The sequence below is a fragment of the Callionymus lyra genome, chromosome 11 (genome assembly GCF_982586985.1).
Source record: "Callionymus lyra chromosome 11, fCalLyr1.hap1.1, whole genome shotgun sequence".
Classification (NCBI taxonomy): Eukaryota; Metazoa; Chordata; class Actinopteri; order Syngnathiformes; family Callionymidae; genus Callionymus; species Callionymus lyra.
The window spans coordinates 15,485,152-15,510,807 of record NC_141828.1 but is presented as its reverse complement, the minus strand read 5'-3'; the positions used below and the strand labels follow the sequence as shown (position 1 = coordinate 15,510,807).

The following is a 25,656-nucleotide window of genomic DNA, read 5'->3' as shown; positions in this document are numbered from 1 at the left end:
AGTGTCATAGGTAACTTCCAGTGCAAGGTAGCATGAAGGAAAATCTCAAGAGATTAACTCAATTTCGTTGGCATGTGCTTTCGCAGACTAATTTAGCATATTCATTATTTTGTAAGTATTCCTAGGAAGGTGGATGGTTGGAAATATATCGCCATATATGTAGGTTTATGTATTTAAGCTCTAGTGCACTACAAAAATTACCTGTTAGGCTGGAATATTGGCCTCAAGGTTTGGTATGCGTCAGTGAGTCTTCTAAGCTGCCAATGTTTCAAAGTTGACTTTTTAAAAAGTGTTTTTTCTTGCCTGCAGAATGTTCCGCTTGCGGGCGTTGTCAGCCGTGACTCTCGGCCTGGTCCGACTTTCCCGTTCGTATCACAGCGGGACGGTCCATGGATCAGGGCGAAGAAGGTTAAAGCTGGCAGCACTGGTTGGTGTGATGGGTTATTCTGCCACTGCTGGTCTTCTCTGGAAAAGGTAACACAATTCTCTTTTATTGGACCCCAACTGTGTGTTAGAACTCTCTAGTACACTTTCTTGCAGATACTGTTTACCCTTTTTTTTACTTTAGAATTGAAACAGAAACCTTTCTTATAGCATTCCTATAGTTATGAAAGAGAAAAAAACAACTGCTAGGAGGAATGATTCAAGTTAGCATTCTTGCATAAAAACGAAATCAACAGTGTTGGAACCTGTTTCTACTTGAATTGGTTCAAAGTTCAGTTCTCAAATTTTAAAATGTACTAGTTCAGTTAATAATTCAAAATGTGGAACTGAGTTCACAATCCTGAAAAGAAACTACTTTGTAGTTATTTGTTTATACATTTTAGAAATACAAATATATTGTGCTTTATTAATAGTAACCTATGTACAGCATGCTTACAGGCAATAAACCAAATTTTTGCTCACTTATAGTTCAAGACCATCTGAACAGGAATATTGAGTCGGATGACTATCATCTACTACTGTAGAATTGTAATGGCTTTATCTTATATTTAATACCAGTGTCTTGTATGATTAATTTATGCTCATGTTTGGAATCAGAACCAGTAACTTTTATTAGCCGTTCATATGAACATATAAACTATTTTAAGAACAATCGTTCAATGAATGGTTTCGTGCACAATACAGAAAATCAGTGAATTAAAAAAACAGTTTGCAAGATAAAACCGTTCATATTTAAAAAGTCTGCTATGGCAATTTTACACGGCTGCAACAGACAAAAATGGTGATTTTATTCCATAAAGTAATTGATTTTAAGCAACCTAACAGTAATTAAACAACTAAAAAACATTTTTAGCTCTAAATGTAAAACTGGTAGCTTCAAAAGTGATAAAACATCACCGATGCTTATGTAATTTCAACATATTTGTTTAGACACGCTGCACATTCATCGACAATGGGTCAACCGCTCCCAAGTCACAGTTTGAATTCCTCTTCCTCATTTGTTATTATTATTTATGCCCAGATTAATGCTCCACAGTCATTCATCGTTCCTTATCAACAAACCGACTTCGCCCTCATTTTTATGTTTGGAGAAAACAATCGATCTATTGGTAGCTATTGATTTAATCACTGGATGAGGTTTTTTGTTTTATTGTTGTTATTCTTTTTAGCATTTATTGCACTATTTATGTGTAGTGCCACAGATGACATAACGGCTTATAGCATCATACTTTTGCCAAATCTTGTGTTGTCTTCTTATCCATACTTTTATTTTTATTTTAGAAAATGAAGCTGATGAACAAAAACACTTATATTTTCATAACGTCAAACAGAACACTGGAATAATTGTACTACCCTCTTGAGTCTAATGGGATGAAACGATCACCTTAAACAACCTTCATTTATGCACCTTTTCACGCATTCTGAACATTTTAAACCATTGATCTGAGTTTTATTTAGTTCATGTCATGTGTGGTATTTTTAAGCCAATTGTATTGTAGAAAAAAATCAGAAAATTCCACAAATATAATAATATTTAACAAGCTTAAATACCTGGCATTGCCTGGATATGTCTGATACATAGGTTAAATGTAGTAAGTGTATATATATATATATATACACACACACACACAATGTATTTCATATGATTTATTTTCTCTTCATTGTATCTAATTGGCCCCATTTTAAGGCTCATAAGTGTCTTCACACCCAGCCTAACCTCTTGCCAAATTGAAATCCCCACATTACATAACAGTGCAACAGAGCCCTGTAGTGCTGTTGACATTCCAGGCCGCCACCCTGAGGGTGTGACAATGTCTTCATGGCTGTCTATTAAAAAGAATCAGCTATACGGTTAAGGCAAACGACTAGAGAGGGTGTTGACTCGAAGGCTCTGCGGGGACACGATGACTGTGCAGCCCGAGTCTGTGTGATGGATGATGCCTGGCAGTGTTTGAGACTGATGGGACGAGACTGTTCCAGGGCTTCGCTGCTGACTTTATTCGGCCCATCTATTATTGAATGGAATTATTTATCTGGCCCCAACAGACCTATTTATTATTATTTGTATGATTTCCCCCTCTGAAGATTTGCCATGTTTAAGCCTTTCGCTTATTGGAAAAAGCCACGGAAAGTGATGCAGCACATTATCTCTTGGCTCCTCTCTTGGGTTAGATCCTGTTTAGCATCGGTCTTCTTTCATTTGCATAAGATATTCCGCTTCATACCTCCCCTGCTCTTCACTTTATGTGAGCCGCAACAGAGATATTGCAACACTTAACCCTCTTGACAAATTATATAATAATGTCCCAGTCTTTAATCTACCTAAATGTCTTCATCTGCTTTAAAAAAAAAAAAACCCAGAGCGAACGCAGATGCAGGGCAGTCCGTCCGACATTCCAACCAACTCGGCGAAGAAGAGGAACTCGAGAAGGGTCCGGACACGGAGACGGACTCTGAGAAATCGGTGGAGGCCAGCGGTGACGAAGAGGGTGGAGACGGGAAAAAGAAGAAGATACGCTCCGGGTTCCGTGACCGCAAGGTAATCAATAACCAATAAACAACCGAAGTGTTGCTTCTACTATTAGCTTCCTCTGGTTTTTGAAAGGCCTTCCCCCCAATCAATGCTCAATATGCAAACCTCTGGTAAACTACACGACGAAATCATTTGCCATTTCATTGCTCATAAACAACAAGGATTTACCATCTATGCGACGCTGTTCCGTTTAATTTGGCTGCGCAATAAAACCAGGCTGAGGGAGTTTGTTCCTAAGGGCGTACGTATGAGGGGATGTGATGAGTCTGATGTGAATCATACATTACCATCGCAACGGATTCACTCTCGGATTTGAGGTGAAAGCATAAATGTCAGGGGGAGGAAAAACTGTTTTTGTGAATCACAGCAGCACACCGTGATTCACTCGTGTGACAAAAGTGTCAGCTCTCTGCCATAAATTCTGTCCGGTCTTTTCACCACGATGGGTTGACGGCAATAAATTAACTTCGCATGTCCTACAAGGTGATGGGCTAATCGAAGACGTATTAAGTCAACCATGAAGGAACCTGGATGGTAAGAAGCAGTAAGAAGACATATGTTTTAACACATTTTAATGCTTTCATATTTATAAACGGTATCTACCTTTGTATCTTCAAGTAAGAAAATTCCATAGTCATGGTTTTTATTGAACACCGATTATTAAAGTATATTTAATTCATATATTAGTATTCATAGATTCTACATGAAGCATTTGTTACACTGGCCTGTTGCAAAATATTGCTCCATTTCCCCTCATGTGAAAGTTCAATGAACTAATATAATCAATGATCACCACTGCCTTTGCGCTTGATGGAGTCTACTGACTCCTTTAAGAAACATCTTAATACGTTTGCGCTTGATGGAGTCTACTGACTCCTTTAAGAAACATCTTAAGACGTTTGCGCTTGATGGAGTCTACTGACTCCTTTAAGAAACGTCTTAATACGTTTGCGCTTGATGGAGTCTACTGACTCCTTTAAGAAACATCTTAAGACGTTTCTATTTGTTCAGGCTTTTCCTTGAATTTCTCGAACTCCTGTGTTGTTCTCAGTATTATCTTGATCTTTAAAGTATGTACTTTTTTGAGTATTGTTTTGATTGTTTAAGCGCTTTGTGACCCTGGTCTCGAAAAGCGCTATATAAATAATTATTACTTACTTACTTACTTACTTACTTCATTGACTCCAGTGCTTACAGAGGGTCTCACCCTCTCAACAAACACACAACACATGCCTCATTGACTTTCTATAATTAGACATGAAGAGCGATTGAACCACGACTTTCTGGGTTTGGTTTGGATCAGATTCACATGGATCACTAAACTAATCTTGCTTCACCCGTCTTATCTACACTCTAATATTGGGTAATGTCATCATTTTGACATTTTTCCTGGAATATTGTTTGACTATATTTATACTGTGAAAATAAATCCAATCATTTTAACCATCCTGCTTGAAATAATTATATGTATAAACTCAACTGCCATTTAACCAACAAAAAAAATCCCTTTCCCTAAAATTTGCTTTATGAAAGAGCCAAGAGGTCACTTGGCGCATCAATGCTGTACAGGGGTTTGACTTTTGAATTCAAAATTCAGCTTTCTCACGCTGCTTTGAACATCATCTACCCCCCATTTTAATCGACAGAATAGCAGTAGTTGTAGAAGAGAAAATGCGACTCTTCAACGCTCAATTGCCATTATAAGAGCAGATTCATCCGGGGTTTAGTCTCGGTGTGACTAATATTTCCATTTCAGAGAAAGAAGTTAGTCCGATAATTTTGCTTTTGTCTCTACTTCCCCATTGCAATGAGAAAGAGAAGAGTAAAAGGTCAATCTGTCCTTTTATTTCTGTGTATATAAAAGCCTCTCGGAGGTGAAGAAGAGTTTTAATGGATACACAGGATAGATCTCGACAGACTATGTTTTCTGCCTGATTAAAAGTCCAAAATGGCCACTTGTGTGAAACGCCCACTGAGGCTCTGATTGTTATTCTATACAAAATGAAATGACCATAATGGTACTTTATCGAAATAGGTACTACCAAGATGCTGGATAAAATTTTCTTCATTCATATTCAACTGCTTAATAATGCATTACAATTCGTGAACTCTCTTTTTAAATACCGTTTCGAACCTGAATGCCCCCCCACCCCCCTGTACTGAGATGTTCCTCAACCTCTTGAAAGTGTGAATAATTATAAATATCTGTGACTTTGATTTCCACTGGCCTGGCTGTGGATGAGCAGTCAGTCGAGCGAACGCAAATGCCTGGAAGCTGAAAATAACATCACTGATTCTCATTGTGGGTGATGTTGAGATCTGTGGCCTGTAAATCTAAGGACATGAGGGCCAGTGGAATATGACACTTTTACTGCGGTCATGCTGCCATCACTTAATATTCCCGTTTTTCTTTTTTTCTTTTTTTTTGTCCCGTCACCTCTCAGGCGTGCTGGGATGTTTGCCCTTTTTGCGTCGACATTTATGGAGATTTTATGGCGGTCTCTCGACCAAACATTATCCTGCATCCATTACAATCTTTGACAGGATGCATTGCATTTGAATAAAGCTTTATTAGGTAAGCCAATCGAAGACAACAAACTATCAAATGGGTTTAAGATTATTGGTGCTTCACCAAAAGTCAACAGTCTGTCTCAAAAAAAGGTAAAAGTGGAATTGCAATTCTCCTCAAGCCTGAAGCTCTTTATTTTCCTATCCATTCATCCAGCCAGTGTATTTAAGATCTTGACTTGATTGGCTTTTCACATTTACAAGCATCAGTTACATTCAAGCTTCTCTTGTTCAGCTCAAATTAATCTCAAGTGTCGTGGCAAATGTCTGATGCGATATTTATGCACAACTTCTAGCTCATCATGTTTCAAGTTCCTGCCAAAGTCACCGATGTCACATTTGTTAACAGCATTTAACCCTTTATAATAGAATATTCTCATTGTGTGTCTTAATTAGAAACACTTCCAGTTAAATGTTATGTAATTTAAAAAGAAAATGTAGCTTGACAAAAATAATCGATGATACTAAATAATTTAATAGTGTTTTGGTGAACAGTAACTACATCACCTATAGAAGAAATATTTACTCTTTAGACATTTTAATGTGTCTCCTTCTTTTTTTGTGTCACTTCCTGATGCTCACTGGCTCTACTGAAGCATGTTTAATCTGAAGAATTAGTGTCATGAATTGTGCCCTCCCCTCTGTCTGGCAGGTGATGGAGTACGAGAACAGAATAAGGGCTTACTCGACTCCGGACAAGATTTTCCGCTACTTTGCCACACTTAAGGTCATCGGCGAGCACGGAGATACAGAGGTTTACATGACGCCGCAGGACTTCATACGCTCCATCACACCTAATGAGAAGCAGCCCGAGAGTGAGTATCTCCCTCTTCTTGTTATTGAACACCCAGGGTTGTTGCTGTTACCTGTGTGTTGTAAAATTTGATTCTGTTCCGTCGTTGTTGGATGGAACGAAAGTTCTCCTGGCTTGGTTCAGTAGAGCCAGCCGAGGCAAAGTGAAGGGACGGAGCTACGATGTCCTGCTGAGTTGAGGGAATAGCCGCGCAGCAGTTGCTGTATCAATTAACAGGTTCCAACCAAAGCTGGTCTCAGTGCTCACACAGTGAGGCAATAAGAGACATTTGATCCCTCGCTGTAGGAGGTCGACAATCGAGTTTATTCCAGGGCTCGTCTAATGGGTTATTAGATTACAAGATAAAAAAAAAAAAAAATCTTTTTCTGTCGTTATATATCTTCCTCTCTCTCTGCGCTTGATGGAGTCTACTGACTCCTTTAAGAAACATCTTAAGACGTTTCTATTTGTTCAGGCTTTTCCTTGAATTTCTCGAACTCCTGTGTTGTTCTCAGTATTATCTTGATCTTTAAAGTATGTACTTTTTTGAGTATTGTTTTGATTGTTTAAGCGCTTTGTGACCTTGGTCTATATAAATAAATATTACTTACTTACTTACTTATAAGTGACTTTCTGGCTTGGAGTCAATGGACATGGCTTGAAATGATGTTTTATTTTTATATTTATTATTTCTTTTGAATATTGGTATTGCTAAATACTTGGCATAAATGTGGCCCTTAATACCTGTAGCTATATTTGGGTGAATTCTTAACCTCTGGGAGAATGCTAATGTATTCTTCTAATAAATATTTTTTTGAATCACACTTTATCATCTGGTGTTTTATTGAATTAACATATTAAAAAAAAAATCATTTATGAAGTTCTTTCATTTATAAATGCACATATTTTTAAGGCTTGATCAGAGATCTTGATGGAGATTATTATTTATTCGTTTAACCATGATATTGATTTTATTCCTCTTGGAAAAGCCCACCTAGCTCACTTTCAGGTTCACTATTTTTTCAATATTTTCAGAAAGAACATTTTGGTCCCAAAGGCTTTGTGGTAGTTATCTTTGAGCTTCAAATGACCCCAGAGACACTATATCCTACTTTACACCACATAATATTCCCACCGTGTGCTTACAACACTGGCAATAAAAGTTCCTAATTCTGATTAAATTAAATAACACAAGTCGTTTTTCTTTATGTCCCCTTTGGTTCCGATGAATTCATAACTTGTTTCAATGTTATTGGCTTTTTTAATTTTGTCCTCGTTCCCCGACTTAAATGCGGCTACTTAACCGTGGTTGAGAGAATGATAAAGACTAATGGCTACAAATACCGAAAGTGACTCTTGATGATTGTTTTTTAAGCGCCGGCTGAACGGAAATGGGATGTTAATGACTCTTATTAATCTCAACCGCAAGTCAGCGTTTACCAGAGCTCCAATAACGTCACCGGAGTAAATACATTCTCGCTGCTCCCTGCTCGGCATACATCTTGTCTCCGAGTGATGTGAGGTCTACATGTTAATATTGGTCTCTGCTTGTTTTTCATGTTTTCTAGATCTGGGCCTGGATCAGTTTATTGTGAAACGCTTTGATGGAAAGGTAAGAGATGTCTGTCCGTCCCACCGTAATGTATTTACGTTTGTGATTACATAACGCGTCTTGTAACTTTACAATTCTATTAAGTATTATTGGATTTGGTAGAAATGTTGTACACTAAAGCAACGCTTTTCTCAGAGACACCGCCTTCTAGTAATATTTCACAAGATGTCACTTCTTTTTTTTTGGACAAAGCCGAGGGTATTAGTTTCCTCCGTGGCTTATAAGATCAGTTGAGTTTAATGCCTAAAAAGTGTATTCTGCTTATCGCGGCTACTCGTGGTGAGGTCTGGCTTTGTTGATAAAACCTTGATTTCTTGTGAACTTCAAGAACTTTTGGGAACTACTATTTCTTTTTTAAGGAAATTGAGACGATACGTTTGATTTTTAAATCCCTTTAGTTAGAGTTAGTTTGTGCAGGCAATACCTAGAATTCTGAACCCACATTTTACAACTAATTTACAGCATAATTATACCAGGAAAGCTTATAAAACAGAATTAAAGAAAATATTTTGTATTTTAATTTGATCTTGGCACCTAATCTGGCTTATTTAACTTTAACCAACTTTTAACAATGTGGCAAAATCAGTTCAAATGATTGAACATGAAATTATTATTACTATTATTTTTCCCAAGTTAATTTTATATAATTTTGTCATGTTTTTGCATGATCAAATTATATATATTTTGCAGTCATGGTAAATTCCATCTGTTGTCCTTTGAGATACGACTACATTAGTGACATTATTAATAATAAGATATTATTACTACGAACCCCAGACAGATGGCGGGACATGTCAGAAAATGACATTTTGTGATCATTTTAAATCACTGAGAAAAGCGAATGCTTACGATATTCTTCTGCCGCACAAATGTTTCTATGATTTGTCTCCTAGCTGATCCAAGTGAGCCTCAGAACGGCCCTCATTCATTTGAGAAGGCTAATCATCCGGCCCATCATTTAGATTTCCTACTTAATTACGGAATCCATCTGCCCCTGTGATGAGTTAGGGCTCGTGTTTCATCGAGTGAAGACGGCAAATCTTAGCACTTCTTATCATTACAGTTGTACTCTTCTATTCCTATATGCAATCAGGATTTACTTAGATGTTGGGTAGAGTACATGGCGCTGTTAGTTTGGTGTCAACTGGATCTTTAGATAATATGCTTCTCCCCCGTTCTGCTGATAATCTCTGGAAACGGCCGCGGACACATTTGTTATATTTTGGTTTCAATTTCCTTGGGGATTATCCTCTGAGCTGGCCCAGGGCTTCTCCAGCCTCACAGACTTGTGCTTCATCCGGAAAGGTTTTCTGGTCTCCTCTAGGAAAAGAAGCATAACAGTGACTTGCAAGAAATCTTTAAGCCTTAGTCCATGTGTTTCTCAACGTTATCATAAAAATGTGCTCTTTTCTTAAAGTTTGCCACTTCTGTCCGACTCTGCTTCTCGCTGATAAAACGGAATTCTGTGGATATTTTGAAAGCATATGCGTATTAAATGTCGTGTTTTGTGAACGTCAATTTCCTTTAAACATTTTTACGCTTATTATTATATATGTGCCTGAAAATATATCGAGGGACTTATCGATGAAAATATATTGTGGGGTTGGTCTCAGTTAAACAATAAAAACAAACAAAATAAACAATAATCAATAAAGTTTTACCTTACCTTACCTTAGTTTTGGGGAGATTAAATATCCTTAAATATCTTAAAATAGAGCAACCGGTTTTTTTTTATATTTACATTTTTAGGGGATTTCCCCGGGATCCCATCATTTCTTTACTCGTTTCATTGATTTCTTAGATTTATTATTATCCATTCTTCCCTTTAAACATCACTAAAGTTTTGGTTAAACATTCAAAATGGGGATTACAGTAAAAGGGAAAAAAGTTTTTGATCCAAAACCGTTAAAACTTGAGTGTGTAAACTCTGAAGCGGCTGCAGACGTGAGGAATACAGGAACCTTTTCATCCGGGACCCGGGCTGACAAAAATAACAACCGCGAAGCACAAACCAGCAGCGAGCGTAATCCGAGAGCTCTTTTTAAACAACTGTGTGTATCGTTCCCCGCTGTTTGATTTAGAAACATGCTAGCAGAGCATATGCCAGACTGTTGCTGCTGAGAAGAATCTCACCACGCTAGGAATAACCTCTAACCATCACCTCGACCCTCCCGCTGACACTAATCTCTTCCAGGTTGAATCTGTGTAGAAGGCAAACGTCGCTGCTTTGGTTTGTTCAACTAGAACTGCTCCCTGTGAACTCACCCTGTTTTTTTGGTGTTTCCTGTCCCGAGAACTCGAGGTGGTCGATTCTGTATATTAAACCGCCGCCGTGTGCTTCATCCCTGAACGTTAAAGCAGCCATTTTCCCCACAGTGTCCTAATGGTGTCATTGTTAACTATGATCATCCCGATTCATCCACGTAACAAATAATCCCTCCATTTTTTTCTCTCCTTCCCCTCTTATGATAAATCATCGACGACACCCTTCTCCCCAATCCCTCCCCGCCCCCCTACTTTTTGTCTCTGTGCCCCCCCCCCAACCCCATCATTCCATCTACTGACCCACCTTCCACCCGTTACCCCTTCGCTCCTCTCTTCCTCTGTCTCCTCGCCTTCTGTACTGCGTCCCTCCCTCCCTCTCTCCAGGACTTCTGGCAGGTATGGGGTGTGTGCCGAGCAGCATGTGTGCACTTGAATGGGAAACTTTACTTTGTAGTCACTACTTACTCCCTCTTTAGTCTGTTTTTTTTGTTCTACGACTCACTCTCCCACTCCTCGCGATGAATGTGGCGGGAATTACTATTCACAGCTGTTAGTCCAGGGGAACAGCATTTTTTTCTACATCTCAGCTCCAGTAATTGTCCCCCCGCCTCAGCTCTTGAGCCTCGAATGATAATCAAGTGTGTATTTCTAAACCTTTTACACTTCATGAAGTGTTGAGTTTGGACCTTGATTTTTAAAGGAGGAGATGTAGAAATGCGTTAGATTGATCAACTTTTAATCTGTGACTATTGGTTTGTCAATATTTACTTTTTAATTTGACCAGGTGCAGTGAGCGTCTATTGTAACTTACTTAAGAAAGAGCCATATTTCTTAAAACCCTTATTACAAGCAAATATAAAGTTTTAATTTTCAACTGGTTGGCACTGCATTTAAACCATTTTGTTATGAGGAAAAGTGTAAAATAGTCGCAAAAGGAACACTTACTTTTTTTGGTTGTGAGGCAAACAATGCAACCATTAACACATTTAAGGTAAGGTAAAGTAAGGTAGAACTTTATTGATCCCGAAGCAGAGGGAAAATGTTTTTTTCCAATTAGCCACAGCAAATACACATTTTCTTTCATAAAAAATTAAAAATAAATCAAAATAAAATAAGAACAAGAACAAAGAGAAATAAAGAGAAAGAACAAGATGATACAATCTAAGTCTAAAGCTAAAGATAAAGAACATAGTTCAAAGAAAAATAACAAAGACAAAGGATACAAAGACTATTTTGATTTTACACTTGTTTCTATGTGTTTTTTTTGGAAAACATTAAACACAATCTGTCAGTTCTAAGGAAGGGTTAGGCATTTTTGAAACCCAGCCTTAGTAACTTCAACACTTAAATCAATTGGCTTTTAGTCCAGTTACAGAATGCAATGAAGATAAGCTAGGTGCAGCAAAAGAGCAGGTCACGACCTGTTCTGCTTGTAATGACGGGGAGTGCCACACAAAAGAGGCTACACACCCACTTGTGTGTATCCACTGTATGGCATACAAACCTATTCTTCAGGTCCTTCAAGACATCCCAGTGGCCTTTGTCTCTCACCCGAGCCTCTTAATATTGGGCTACTTTGTTGATAGTTTAACTGTGAAGAAGTGCTCAATGAATTCCTCAAACGTAAGACGACTCGTGAGGCTGAGATGTTTATCAAATTAGACAATTATTCCGTGAGGAGCTCCGTTGAAGGCATCCTTGGGAAAATAAAATAAAACTCAATAGATTCAGTTCTGTTCCCCTGAACTTTGGCTCCGTCTTGCTACTTAAATACAAATTTTCTTCATCTATTCATCTTTTTGAAGAGCAGCCCTGGCTTACTGCACGCTTTGGCCTTTTTTTTCCCAGCATGCTGTGCGCATATGCTTGTCTCTCACAGAAATAGTAGCTGCTGGTGGTGTTGCCAACTCACTGCGCATGGTGGCATCACAGAGTGGGTTTGGACTGGGAATTGACGCTGTTAGTTAGCATCAAGGCTGCGTTGATGTGCTTGTTAGCCTTATCCAATCCATCTTCTGGGTCGCTCAAGAACTGCATGATTCCAGTGAACGCATGGTTTCTTAAGGCAGATCCGAGATTAATGCGGAACCTGTTTATAAAAGGTCACGTAGAGGGGTTTCCATGGGATCTGTTAACTTTTCTTTTTCCACAGGAAGCTTTGGTGTTTTGATGTTTCTATGAAGTGTTTTATGTTCTTAAACTGATTTCATGGTCTTTCATGTCTTGGTGTCTATGAGGGTTCACGTAAAACAGGACTATTTAATTCACTTTACGCTTACTTACTTACTTCCATTACACTTTACTTAAACAGGAAATCAAAGTGGTCTGTGCTGGTTTCACATCAAAGCTAGTTTAGAAACCACAGACTTCAATGTATTTAGGCAGTTTCTAAAACATATAATCGATGAAGCCTCTCTTCTCACCCAAATTCACCTCTTATGAAGGAGCTACCTTTTCGTTGTGACCGAAAAAAAAAAGTACTGTATGTATTGAGTGGTCCTCTTTAGGCCCCATTAGTCGTGAGTTTTCTCCCGGAATAATTACGAGTTATTAACCGGGCACCTGCTCTCCTGGCCCTCTGGGACTGAGGTTGAAAAGCGAATGCATTAGTGTTCCTGCCAAGCTCACAAACCAGGGTCTGGCCTGGATTATTGCATTTCTAAGTACTAGTATAAAAGCTATATGAATTAATACATTGCAATGTATATGAAACGGTTATGAGGCCAAGTTTTTTTCAAGCGTATATAATGTTTTCAAAATAATTCAAATTGTGATTTCCTTTTTTTATTTCAAGTTTAATCTTAAACGGCCAAAGTTGTGCAACACTTGCTGTTATTTGGTTTTCGTTGGTTCTTTGGCCTGCATTTTAAGTACGAAATAAAAATTGTTCATGCATTCCTGATTTACAAACAGACCCTGCAAGTCCACTGCAGGTAAGATGACTAGGACATGAGCTTGTAAAGCACTTTTTTTGTGTATTAAAACAATTTAAATTTTGTGTGCCACTTTGATCTGATATACATTTCCTTTAAAAAAAGAAGAAAAAAAAAGCTAATGGAGCCACAGTTATAAAATAATAGATTAAAAACAACTGAAGAATATACGCATAGAAGCATTTAAAATATGTCATAGAAGTCCTTAATCACTCATGTGAACTGAGCAGAAAGACATTTAGCCTTTCGCACTCGCAACCCATAGGCTCTTCTGGCATAGCCCGAGTGTGTTTTGTCTGTTTAAACTCGGGATATTTGAAAAGCTGCCAGCACAGCTAACGGTCTTCTCAGTTCCCTGGTTGACTTGAGAGATCAGTCTTGGCCAGACGCTGACCCAAGTATGTTTTTTTTGGTCATTGTGTGTGTAGTGTACTTGTCGACACTGCTGCCAGGACAAATTTGCCAGCGGTATGTTTTTTTTTTTACAGTTGTGTATCTGACCGAGCTCTGAGGCTGGTTGCAGTTTCAATTCCCAGTGCAACATCTGGCCAATGACATGTTTGAGCTAATAGATATTGACTCTCTGGATGCGTACACAGACATCTCCCTCACATCAGAAGGCAATTACTGATTCTGTGGCTGTTTAATTAGCAAGATTACTGCAGCAATTAGTTTAACAATTTTATACGGTGCTTTGGGAAAATACACAATGATTAATTCCTAACCGAAACTCATGTTCATTTGGGAATTTTTTGAGCCAGTTGAAAGCTGGGTCTTTCAGGGTCAATTCTTTTCAGACGCATAATAACCCGAGGGCGACCTCCGAGGGGTTCATAAATCTACATGATGGAGCATCTTTACAGTTCAGCTGAAACTATGACCTTTCCTGTATAGTTTGGGGATTAGTTTAGTGACGTATCGTCCGGTCTTTTCATTCAGTCTCGGATGAAAGATGATAGCCATGGTGCAACACTTACGATAAGTTGCTGGTGGACGGAAGTGCGACATTATTTTGTCGTATCAAAACACCACTTTTAATTTTAATTTAGATGTTGTTTTTGTAAGTTATTCAATTGCAGTTTCATTCACATTTGATTCTAGATCGATTCATCTTTACGATGACAACATTTAAATGGACACATTTTACATTTTTGTGACCATACACTGTGCAAGTGCTTGTAATTAGCTCCATGCACTTTGTCTCGAATTCCATCGTGGTTCTGCTGCGGAGGCGTTGTGCCCTTGATTTTCTTCCCTGTAAGTGAATGTGATGTCCTCTTAAGTGCCGCTGGTTCTGATTCATCTGTATTTCTCTCATGTGCATGATTGTGTGGGATGATGTCTGGGAAATGTGTGAACCATTTCGATGCACTCGATAGTCTCTATGTATGTGCAAGGGCTATTTATTTGCAAGAATCTGGCAATATGATACATATCGTGATACATGTGTAATGATGAAATGTATTGCCATATATTGCCATAGTGTAGGAACAACGATATATCTTTTTTTCTGGGTTTTACAACAAAGAAATGAGCATATACTTTCTCTATTCAAATGTAAAAGTGCTTGCAGGAAAGTGCTTCTCAAAATAATAACAAAAAAGTGTAAACTTAAATTAACAATGCACATTGAAGCGTGTTAAAAGTCTCAAACAACCTGGAGCAACATGCAATTTCCAGTATCTGTGATGTTTCATTTTTAAACATTAAACTTTGTTTTAAAGGCAAAATGAGTCCAAACATCCGCTTTAAAAGCCGCTGGTGCATCATTTTCAGTCATGGCGTACTAGAATGTACGTGCTTTAATTTACGTCTTCATTACATCGAGATTCAATCTCTTTTTACACTGTAACACACGTGAAATTGATGACATATCCAATGAAAAAAAGCTTCACACAACCTCTCATAGCACCAAGACTTAAAATATCTCTTATTTCTCGCAGTAAAAATAACTTGTTTCCCACTCTTCCCACTCTCCCTCTGTACTCACAATATGAATTAAGAATAAATGCTTTAGCTGTGAGAAGATATTTTGATGTCACATTTACTGTCCCGTTGTGTATAAATAGAACGGGATCTTAATTCCACCAGGTGGTCCTGTGTCTTTTTTTTAAATCGATTGTGGTTATTATTTTTGCCAGAAATTCCCCAACAGTGTGGATCCATGATTAGTATTGATTGTGTTCTCCCTCCCTGCTCTTTTTAAATTGATAAAACGTCCAGCTGTTTAGTCAAAGCAGCTAAGTATAGTGTTTTCACAGCTGTTTAAACCACTTATAGATAAAGATAATGTTTGTAATGTTTTCAATTTAGTTTGATTTGGTTTGAAGACGTAGGCTGCTCCCCTTTTGTCTTCTCTAAACAGATGTTTTTTGTGTATGTGCGACAGTTAGAATGTTGTGTTGCTGAAGGCCCTGCTAAAGACGGCAGAGGCCACGCTGTGCTCTAACAGTTGTCTCTCCTCCTCCCTCCTTCTGAAATGGACCTCTTACAGACGGAGGTAACTCCACGAGGGCTCAGTGTGGCCCACTCTCCCACACCCGCCCCCCTTCCCTAGGCATGCCCACTCTGTCTCTTTTATTTACCGCCTCGCTGTACGGGGCACTGTCTTTCAAGTCTTTATCCCCCCCAGTGTGTAGTTTGCATGTAGTTAAGTCACAATTTCATGCAATGCTGTGAAAAATACACATGCTAACCCAAAATGTTGCAGATATCCGTGTTTTTGGTTAAGATAAAAAAGTACATTTGTAGTGATGATTATAGGTGTTTGTCTCATGATGTTTTCTCTCTCTCTTTGTGTCACTTTCACACTGTGAGTACAGCCTCTGGTGGATTATCTGTTCACGAGCTGAGCATTTTAATGTCACCTTCACTCTCACCTGCCCGAACGGCATCATGTGTATGCAGCACTTGCATGACTGTTACTCACCTGACGATGAATAGTGTCGCTGTGTTTGTGTGGAAGTAAGCAGTGTGTGTTACACGTTCAGGTCTGAGCAGAGCTGGACTTGCTCTGCTCCCTGATCCACACATTTTTTTGCTTGGACACAAACACACCTTTTTTCCATTGAAATGGTGGTCGTTTAATAACTGTGTTCTCTCGTGGGAGCAGAAGATCGCGCAGGAACGGGAGAAGTTTGCGGATGAGGACAGCATCTTCTTCACCCTGGGAGAATGTGGCCTTATCTCTTTCTCCGACTACATCTTCCTCACGACGGTTCTGTCCAGTAAGTACACTGATGAAGTGTGTCACAGCTCACATGCTTTCTTCTTTTTACTTTTCACCCCAACTCTCTTATCTCTTCAGTCCGAGAGAAGGAGCCATTATATGTCATTCAATCAGTTTTATTTGGAAGCTTCACTTTTTCCCCATTTGTATTGAAAATGTAGTTCCATCTGCTGCACCTGCAATGTCTAGTAGTAAACTTTATCACCTGCAGACTCTCATTTATTACCGTCTATTCATAATGAGAGGGCCTTTAGGGAAGTCCTTTTGAAACTGGATGACTGGCCAACATTTCAACCCATTTAACAAGGCCACAAAAACAGTTAATGTAGGACATTTATCGCCAAAAGGATCTTAATTCACCTCAAAGTATATCTAATATGCTGGAGTATGCACTTCCTTTTTGAGGTCTCAGAAAGGTATAGGTTTTTTCTTTCCACTTTCAGTGTCTAGCTCAATCCAGGACACCCAGTATAGTTCAGTACAGTATATATATATAATTTTTTTTTATTGTTCAGCACATACATAAGAGGATTTAAAACTGCTTTTTGAAGAGCATTTTTCAACGTCATTTTAAAGTCCTACATTGAATTGGTGCATCATATACAAAATCAAAATGATTTTAGTTTTCGTTCATTTCCTTATTGACATTGTGTGTGTGTGTGTGTGTGTGTGTGTCATCTCAAAAGAGCGACGCACTCCATGTCGCAGCATTAAAGAGCGATGAAAGACAATGAGACAGTCTTCAGTTGACGTGTAATTACCAAGTCTTTATTGAGCTCCCGGGTCGATCCAGTCCTCCGTGCTGTTCCCATGTTGTGTCGTATTGATTTCAACTTCTGCTGCTTTGTGTCTTTTTTTTTTTTTGTGTACTTGGCGAGCAGCTCCCCAGAGGAACTTTGAAATTGCATTTAAGATGTTTGATCTGAACGGTGATGGCGAGGTGGACCTGGAGGAGTTTGAACAGGTGAGAGACCATCAAACATTGAATAGTAGTCCTACGGAGATGACGATTCCACTTCTATCTAAAATAACCCCATAGTTTTTCCTTGATGCTGCAGCTATTAAAGTTATAAACTTTGTCTTAAAAATGTAAATCATTTACTATACTTGAATAATGCTTTAATTACCGTATTTTCCAGACTATAAGTCGCACCAGCCATAAAATGCATAATAAAGAAGGAAAAAACATATATAAGTCGCACTGGAGTATAAGTCGCATTTTTGGGGGGAAATTTATTTCATAAAACCCAACACCAAGAACAGACGTGTCATCTTGAAAGGCAATTTATAATTAAAATAGAATAGAGGCAACAACAGGCTGAATAATTGTATGGTATATGCTTACGTTACATGACACAACTGAGAACGTGCCTGGTATGTTAACATAACATATTAAGAGTTATTCAGATAACTATAGCATAAATAACATGCTAAGAAGTTTACCAAACCATCCGTGTAACTCCAAATAACTAAAATCCAACAAAATCTTCATCCTCGGTGTCACTTTTAAACAACTCCGCTAACTCCGGAGGTAGAAGATGCGGCGCTTCCTCTTCTACGTCGAAATTATCAACACAGGCCTAGAGCGCCCTCTTGCGGTTTAGTGTGAAAATAACATGTGAAATGATATACTGGTAATAATGTGTTAATAATTTCACACATAAGTCGCTCCAGAGTATAAGTCGCACCCCCGGCCAAACTATGAAAAAACTGCGACTTATAGTCCGGAAAATACTGTACTTACACTGTTCTCACCTCCCTCCAGGTTCAAAGCATCATTCGATCCCAGACCAGCATGGGGATGCGTCACCGTGACCGCTCCACTACAGGCAACACGCTCAAGACAGCTGGATGCAGCTCCGCTCTCACGACCTACTTTTTTGGTCAAGACCTCAAAGGAAAACTGACGATAGGAAGCTTCCTGGAGTTCCAGAGGAAACTGCAGCACGACGTGCTTAAATTGGAGGTGAGTTGGAAATAAGGTAATGAAGTGTTGTTCATCTTGAGATTCTTTTTGATTTTTTTTTCGAGGTTCAGCTCAGCTTACTTTAGGATTAGTAACCTTTTAATTTGAATTTTTTTTAAATAAATAATCCAAAGGTAAACAATGTTCATACTAGTAGTAGCGTACTTTCTTAAATACCTACCACTATCCATAAAAAGCATTAAAACTTACCCCTGCTCTTATAAATGTATTCTGATCAAATGCTGATACTGTTCTCCTTTATCTGTATAAAACATAATAAAACAAACAGTCCACTTCTTTGGCCAGCAAGCACATAAAAAAGGAGACAGTGATGAATGAGCAGCAGTGAGCAAAAATGTCTGACAATAACAAATACGGTGTGTACAGTGTGTGTCACAACTGGTTAGTGTCAGGAGCTCTGGATTGCCTCAGTTTAGTCATAAAGCTGCTGCTTTTTTTAGATGTGCTATTTTTTTGAGAGCTACTGTAAATGCCTGCTGGTGTGAACAGTTGTTTTTTTTAAGTTGGGGGGAAAGCTCAGAAGTAAAGCAGATGGGCAAATCTCACCTTTTTTCATTATTCAATGTTTTTTCTTGAGAGATTATTTATTTATAGTAATTATTCTAGTAGCACCTCAAACCTTTATACTGTATTTCTGGCTCATTGTTATTCAGTTTCTCTGTCAATTAAGTGTAATGTTCATTTGTTTTTAGCTGGTGTGGCAGGATTTGCCACAGTTTACATTTTGAAATGATTCATCCTTTATAGTTTAGACTCAGACTTAAGTAAGTAATATTTATTTATATAGCACTTTTCCAAAAAATACTCAAAAAAGTATATACTTACTTACTACCTTGATACTAACCTGCTGATACAAAGGTTGCAAATTGGTTTTCCAACAATGCTCACTGCAGTTTGAATGTGTGTCAGATTTTTACATGTTCAGGAATAATAATCCTATGTAAAAATGTGTTGTTTTTTTTAAATTCTGTTAGTGGCTAAATCATTTTACGTTTAGGGTTGAGTTACATGGCTTTGGTTTAATCTTATTAACCACATGTGACAGAATAGAACAGTTTTTCAACAACATCGCATACGTTTCTTACAACAATATTTTAATGTCAAATAAGAAAACTTTTATTGCCAGTAATGTGAAAACAAAATTGGATTTTTTTTTTTTGTTCTGAGCTTTTAAAAAGTCTTCTAAACAAACATGAGCAAATTGAAACCTTAAGGATCTAATTGATAAGTAATTGAAAAACCAAATAGTTAACCAAATGTAACAGAAGAATATTGACAATATCTCACACAAATTAGGACTCAAATCGCTTAAATACACACACTAATGGATGACGTTTAGACTATCAGGAAATAACCAGCTTTTAGGACAAACCTAAACTGAATAGATATTTTAGACTATTCATAATTCTAACTGCATTGCTTTGTGTTAGAGGATTACATGACTTGTGAATGCCCTCAGTTATTCTTACCGGCCTATTGTGAGACGGTTACTGCATTAACATATTGAATGGTCGACATAATTGGTGGGAAAAACAGTTGGGCAGCTGTGTTGCAGCGTATATATATTGAGTGGATTGACCTGACACGGCCAAGGCCTTTTGCTGTTAAGCCATGCTTGGATGGAACACAGTAAAAAAAAAAAGGAAATGTGCATGCAGAATTAATGCTGCCTGCAGCATGATTTAAAGTGAAGTCTGACACCATTATTTACGGTTTCCCATCTTCTCAAAGTCCCTCTTTTTGCCTGTTAATTTGTACGTCCTTCTCCAAAGCAATCGGTCCTCATCAATCTCAACGTTTTCCCGCCCTTAGTTCGAGAGGAACGATCCCGTGGACGGCAGGATCTCCGAGAGACAGTTCGGGGGAATGCTGCTGGCCTACAGTGGCGTGCAGTCTCGTAAACTCAAGATAATGCAAAAGGGATTAAAGAAGATGTTCAAGGATGCTCAGGTGAGCCTTATTTACGCCGGTTGTTTCTTTACGAGCGGGTACGTGAAAGCGAGATAAGTGGTGTTTGAAATAATTGGCCGACATTGAGGGGTACGCGTGATAGACTGTGCCCGGGAGCGAGAGGAGATTGGACTGAGGAATGGTTGAATGGTACGACAGACGGGATGAGAGGTAATACATCACCGGCAGAGGACGGCACATTCTCAGCCCGACGTTATCCTCCTGAATGACACGCACTCTTTCACAGACTTCTGTCTTCCACTATCTGCACTCGGGAGGCTCAAATACATATTTACAGATACTTTTATTCACGTTCAGAGGCTAAATTGCTTAATAAATACTAAAACTGTACTGTCTGTGGAGCAAAACTACAAACATATTTTCTGGAGTCTGCATTTTACAGATGAATTGCTGACATTTATAACATCTATCACTTCCTGAATAGCAACCTGTCTAACAGCCTGCGTTATGATATCCAATTGCATTGTGGGGGATCTAGTTTCTGCTAGAATAGATATTGGGCTTTGTTCCCAGGGCCTGACACATGAGGTATAAACATTTAGTTTTTTAAGTAGATCAGGAATTTAAAGTTGACTAAATATTTTAATGCTGTTTACGCTGGTAGTAGAAATCTTAGGAGCTATGGTGGTTAATTCAACAATAGGTAAATATTCTAAACTGCTTTACAGTAGTGGTTTCAGAGACAAGTACTTGGAGATTTTTTTTAAGGTTGAAACCAGAAACTGACACAACAAGAACATGTATTTTGTTTTGTAAACAAATATGCAGAAGAAAATGGTCAATGATGTAACATTGAATTTATGACACACAGTTACACAGAAACGCCATTTTTAAAAACCGCCTGCCTTTGCTACAAAAGACAATCTTCTGGTCAAGTTTAAAGGAAGAGCTCCAGTTATGACGATGGTGTCTGAGCTTCCATCCAACCCCTCAACACCAGTGGAGCCGAAACTTTGCGTTTTAATAATCAACTACATCAAGAGAAATGTACAAGTATCGGGGGGTTTTGTTCCCAAGTATGGGCACAATGGGGCGTGAAATTGAGTGAATTGAGCAGCGGGAGCAGTAATGCAACTTTATAATGATAAAGAAAAAAAGCTGAGCCTGAAGGCAAAGCTTTCAATCGCTTGAACATTTCTGTCTCCCCAGTTCCCTTTTGTCAAGAAGTTCCTTTGAAAGAACAAAATCAGGAATGAAAGTGGCTGAAATAGCTTTTCTTTATTGGATAAGCTTTCAGCGATTTAAAAAAAAAAAAAAAAAAAAAAAAAAAAAAAAAAAAAAAAAAAACTTTTCATGAAAGTCTAGTTTGGGTTGAGTTATAGACAGCTTTACATTGAACTGGTAAATTGAATTATTATATTGTCGTCTTTTTTGTTGGTATGTTCTAGTAAAGGGTTCCTCTTCCAACATAACCTATCCTTGGTAGTCGCCCCTCTTATCCTCATTGACCTCATTTGTCCTTTCTTACTTTACCTCTTTTTTTTTTTTTTTACAAATTTTATTTTCATTTCAGACAAAAAAGACAGTACAGAGTAACAAAAAAACAACAAAAAAAATATATATATATATATATATGTATAGTAAATTATATTATATATGTAAAAGACAGAAAAAATAAAACCAACAGGACAATAAGAAACATCAAAACAAGAAAAACCAAGTGCCAGACCACAAAAGAAAAAAAAATAAGTTAACATTTTCAATGCTGCAGAAAAAAAAGAAGTATTTACAAGGAGGTCAGAGAGTTCACAAAACTCCCTCTAGAGGGACAGCAACAATAGGTGGCATATGCTTCATTGTCATTTCCTGATAGCGTCCAGAAACGGTCCCCAGATCTTGACAAATTTCAAGTGTAAATTAGACATTGTGTATCTAATTTGTTCCAGATACAGGAGAGAAACCATATCATTGAGCCATTTTTTGAAGGAAGGTGGAGATGGTGATTTCCATTCACTCAGGATCACTCTCTTTGCAACAACCAGAGAGAAAGCTAGAGCTTGTTGCTGAGTGCTGGATAGATTAGAGGTTGATTCAGAACATCCCAAAACAACCAAAGCACCGGTCTGGATCACATTCACCTTGTATGCTTTAGAGAAAAAATTGAAAAACTCAACCAATAAGATCTTAACCTGCAGCAAGACCAGAACATATGTCCGAGTGAACCCTCTGACGTTGAACAGCGATCACATGAGGATGGAATGGCAGGGAAGATTCTGTTTAGCCTTGTTTTGGAATAGTGGAGTCTATGAGCGACCTTAAATTGAATTACATGAAGCCTTGCATTTATCGAACAGAGTTTAATCCGGCTCAATCCCCTCGTCCACACATCGTCTGATATTTTCTCGCCCAAATCTTTTTCCCACGACTCTTTAATGTGCGACGAAGGGACCGCCTTGTAAAATAGAGACACAAGTATTGAAATTAAATGGTTTGAGGTGGAGGATTTCCTCATTGTATGATGAAAAGTATGTTCTTTTGGCAAACGCTCGAAAGACTGAAATGATTTGCTGACAAAGTTCCGGATTTGAAGATATCTGAACCAGTGAGAGCTCGGCAAATTGAACTTTGACTGCAATTGAGCAAAAGAAGCAAATCTACCGCTAAAATACAAATCTTTGAAGGAGCATAAACCTCTCTCAGACCACTCACTGAACACTGGATCCATCTGTCCTGGTTTAAAAGAAGTGTTATGGCAAATAGGTGTATAAACAGAGTGTTCTGACAAGTTTAGGACATTTTTAATTTGTTTTAATATTTTAAAGGAATTGAATAAGATGAAATCATTTTTTAGAACTCCGAGCTGAGGAATAGTATTTGAGAGTAAGATAGAAAAGGGAGAAGTATTGAAATGAGAAAGTGTGATGTTAGTTTCAATAAGAGGCCATGAGGGGGCAGATGCGTCATTTGAATTTAACCCAGATGAAAATTGATTCCAAAAGATTACTTTACCTCTTTTGAAAACCATTGCAGTACTATGCAAATGTATGTACACAATGAGGGGAAATTATGTTGTATTAAAGGGCAACTAGACTTTAGACTTTAGACTAACCTCAATTGCATGTTTCAAATATTGAAGTCTTCCTCTCCAAAATGCAGTAAGTCCCTCATCATGACCATGTTTTGAACGTATTACTTTATAAAGTTCTCCCCCGTCTGAAATCTCGGCAAACGAGAGGTTACTAGAGTGAAGCCATTATGACGTAATAATGGCTTCACTCCTCCCCCAGCCAGCTGTAATCACGCCCCGCTTTGTTTATACAACGAGTCCCTTGGTGGTGGAGACTTCCTGGATTGGATTGGTTTTCAGTGGGCGGGGCTTAACACATTTTCTAATGTAAATAATTAAATAAAAATGAAGTTTTGTACATACAGACACATACTGATGATACAATCGATGTCCAAGATCTGTTAAAGACACACTTAAATCAACACATTAGTTTCCCTTTAAAGAAAGCAAGAATAAACATGATGTTGGTCGATATAAAACACAAGTACACGTTTGTCGACAACACCTGCCGAGTTCTTGTAAACTACCCCCTGCACCCCCTGGTGTTAGAATAATGTAAGTTCCGTGTTTCGCCATTTGTTATTTGCCACATGTAGTGACATTGTTGTGTCAGTCACTCAGCAGAGTACAGATAACAGCTAGATAGTAAGTAAGTCATTTGTATTTATAGAGCGCTTTTCCGGACCAGGGTCACAAAGCGCTTAAACAATCAAAACAATATTCATTAAGTATATACTTTAAAGGTCAAGATAACATTGAGAACAACACAGGAGTTCCAGAAAATCAAGGAAAAGCCTGCAAAAATAAAAACGTCTTAATAGTATGTATTGTACTTCAATACTTTCAAAAAGGTTCGATTTCTCAACCCATCCAAACCGTATTCATTTATTGTACGAAGGTCCAAATTCCGGGCATAGAATCAAATACAATTCTCAACAAAAATCGTCTTCCTTTCTTAATAAATCACAACGACATGAACTTCTGTTGAGATGGTTCCACATTCTAATCAGGTGTGTGACTTATGAGTCTAGAGTTGTTCTGTCTTTGCACGTCAACATCTTTGATTTATGTCTGAACATATGCTCGTTTCTTCTTAACGCAATTTGAAATGATCGCACATGAATGTCGGCGCGCCGCGATCACTCTCGTCATCAGATTAGCCGGCGCAGCTGTGAGCTTTGCCGCGGTGAGACAGGTTTAATAGTTAAGTGCAACGATTAGCAGGGAAATCAAATGAGAGGAGCTGCTGTTCCTCGCAGGCACGACAGGATGCATCGTGATCCAACTCTCTGAGGGATGGAAGCTGCAGCTCTCTTCTGACCCAATTTTCTCAAAAAATGTTATTTCATGTTTATTTACCGCCTTCTTTTTTTCTCTCTAATGAGCCCATCAACGTCTTCGCAGCCGCGGCTTCTCGGACGAGCGTATCTGTTCATCCGCGGCACATCCACCGTCCATGCGTGTCAAATACTTCTGTCCACTTCCTGCTGCCGGCGCCGCTCGGCATCGGCGCCGGCAGCTCGCACGGCATCTGACGAGAGGAGGATTCTCTGACATCTCTTGTGTTTGTTTGTCGTTGCAGGGAATCTCGTTCGAGGAGGTGGAGAATTTCTTCACCTTCTTGAAGAATGTCAACGACGTGGACACCGCTCTGAGTTTCTACCACATGGCCGGAGCGTCAATAGACAAAGGTACTCCACACTAGTACTACTTTCCCTTCGTCCTCTTAATTTACTCCTCTTCGGGTCGATTCCAACACTTGTCACTTCCACTCGGTCCCGTCAGGTTCTCGCACTTGACAAGCTCGACACGATCTGGCATCATCAGCCTCTCGTTTTGAAATGTCACGTTTGTTTGTCATCAGTTTGAACAAAATCACTCACATTCATTAATGTGTTGGATTTTTTTAATGTAGCCATTAGCAATCCACACGGCAGGATGTGATTTGTTTTATTTAAATTAAAGTTCCAGAGACAAAAAAACGGGTTGAAACCAAAAGTAGTGAGCGACGGTGATGAGGACAACTTTACGTTTAACAGGCAGAAACCTCGAGCAGAACCAGACTCGCACCGTGAGCCGTCTTCTGCTTCGAGCTCAATAAAGAAAAGAAGAGATGAAAATAAACGACACTTTATATCAGGGGTTCCCCAACCTTTTATCCACTGTGGACCATCACATAAAAAACATTTTTGCATTAGTTTACAGGTTTAATTTATGAATAAAGTTGACGCGTCGAGATCTACAGGCTAATGTTACTACAGAGAAAACACCATCTTTACCACAGAAGTTATAAAATATATATACATATACATAT

General features: G+C 38.5%; 1 protein-coding gene across 2 annotated transcripts in view; it reads left to right on the top strand.

Annotated features, from left to right (window-relative positions):
* micu1 (mitochondrial calcium uptake 1) overlaps nucleotides 1-25,656 on the top strand; it is a 31,603-nt gene that overhangs the window by 2,715 nt on the left and 3,232 nt on the right. The window contains exons 2-10 of one of the 2 annotated variants that reach the window (XM_087801961.1): nucleotides 310-474; nucleotides 2,806-2,983; nucleotides 6,198-6,360; nucleotides 7,907-7,950; nucleotides 16,261-16,375; nucleotides 17,259-17,341; nucleotides 18,143-18,343; nucleotides 20,177-20,314; nucleotides 24,925-25,033. In XM_087801961.1, coding sequence (XP_087658087.1) covers nucleotides 311-474; nucleotides 2,806-2,983; nucleotides 6,198-6,360; nucleotides 7,907-7,950; nucleotides 16,261-16,375; nucleotides 17,259-17,341; nucleotides 18,143-18,343; nucleotides 20,177-20,314; nucleotides 24,925-25,033 — 1,195 coding nt within the window. In that variant the 5' untranslated portion in view covers nucleotide 310. Of the gene's footprint in view, nucleotides 1-309; nucleotides 475-2,805; nucleotides 2,984-6,197; nucleotides 6,361-7,906; nucleotides 7,960-16,260; nucleotides 16,376-17,258; nucleotides 17,342-18,142; nucleotides 18,344-20,176; nucleotides 20,315-24,924; nucleotides 25,034-25,656 lie in introns of both variants that reach the window. The other variant, XM_087801960.1, reaches the window with a different exon arrangement.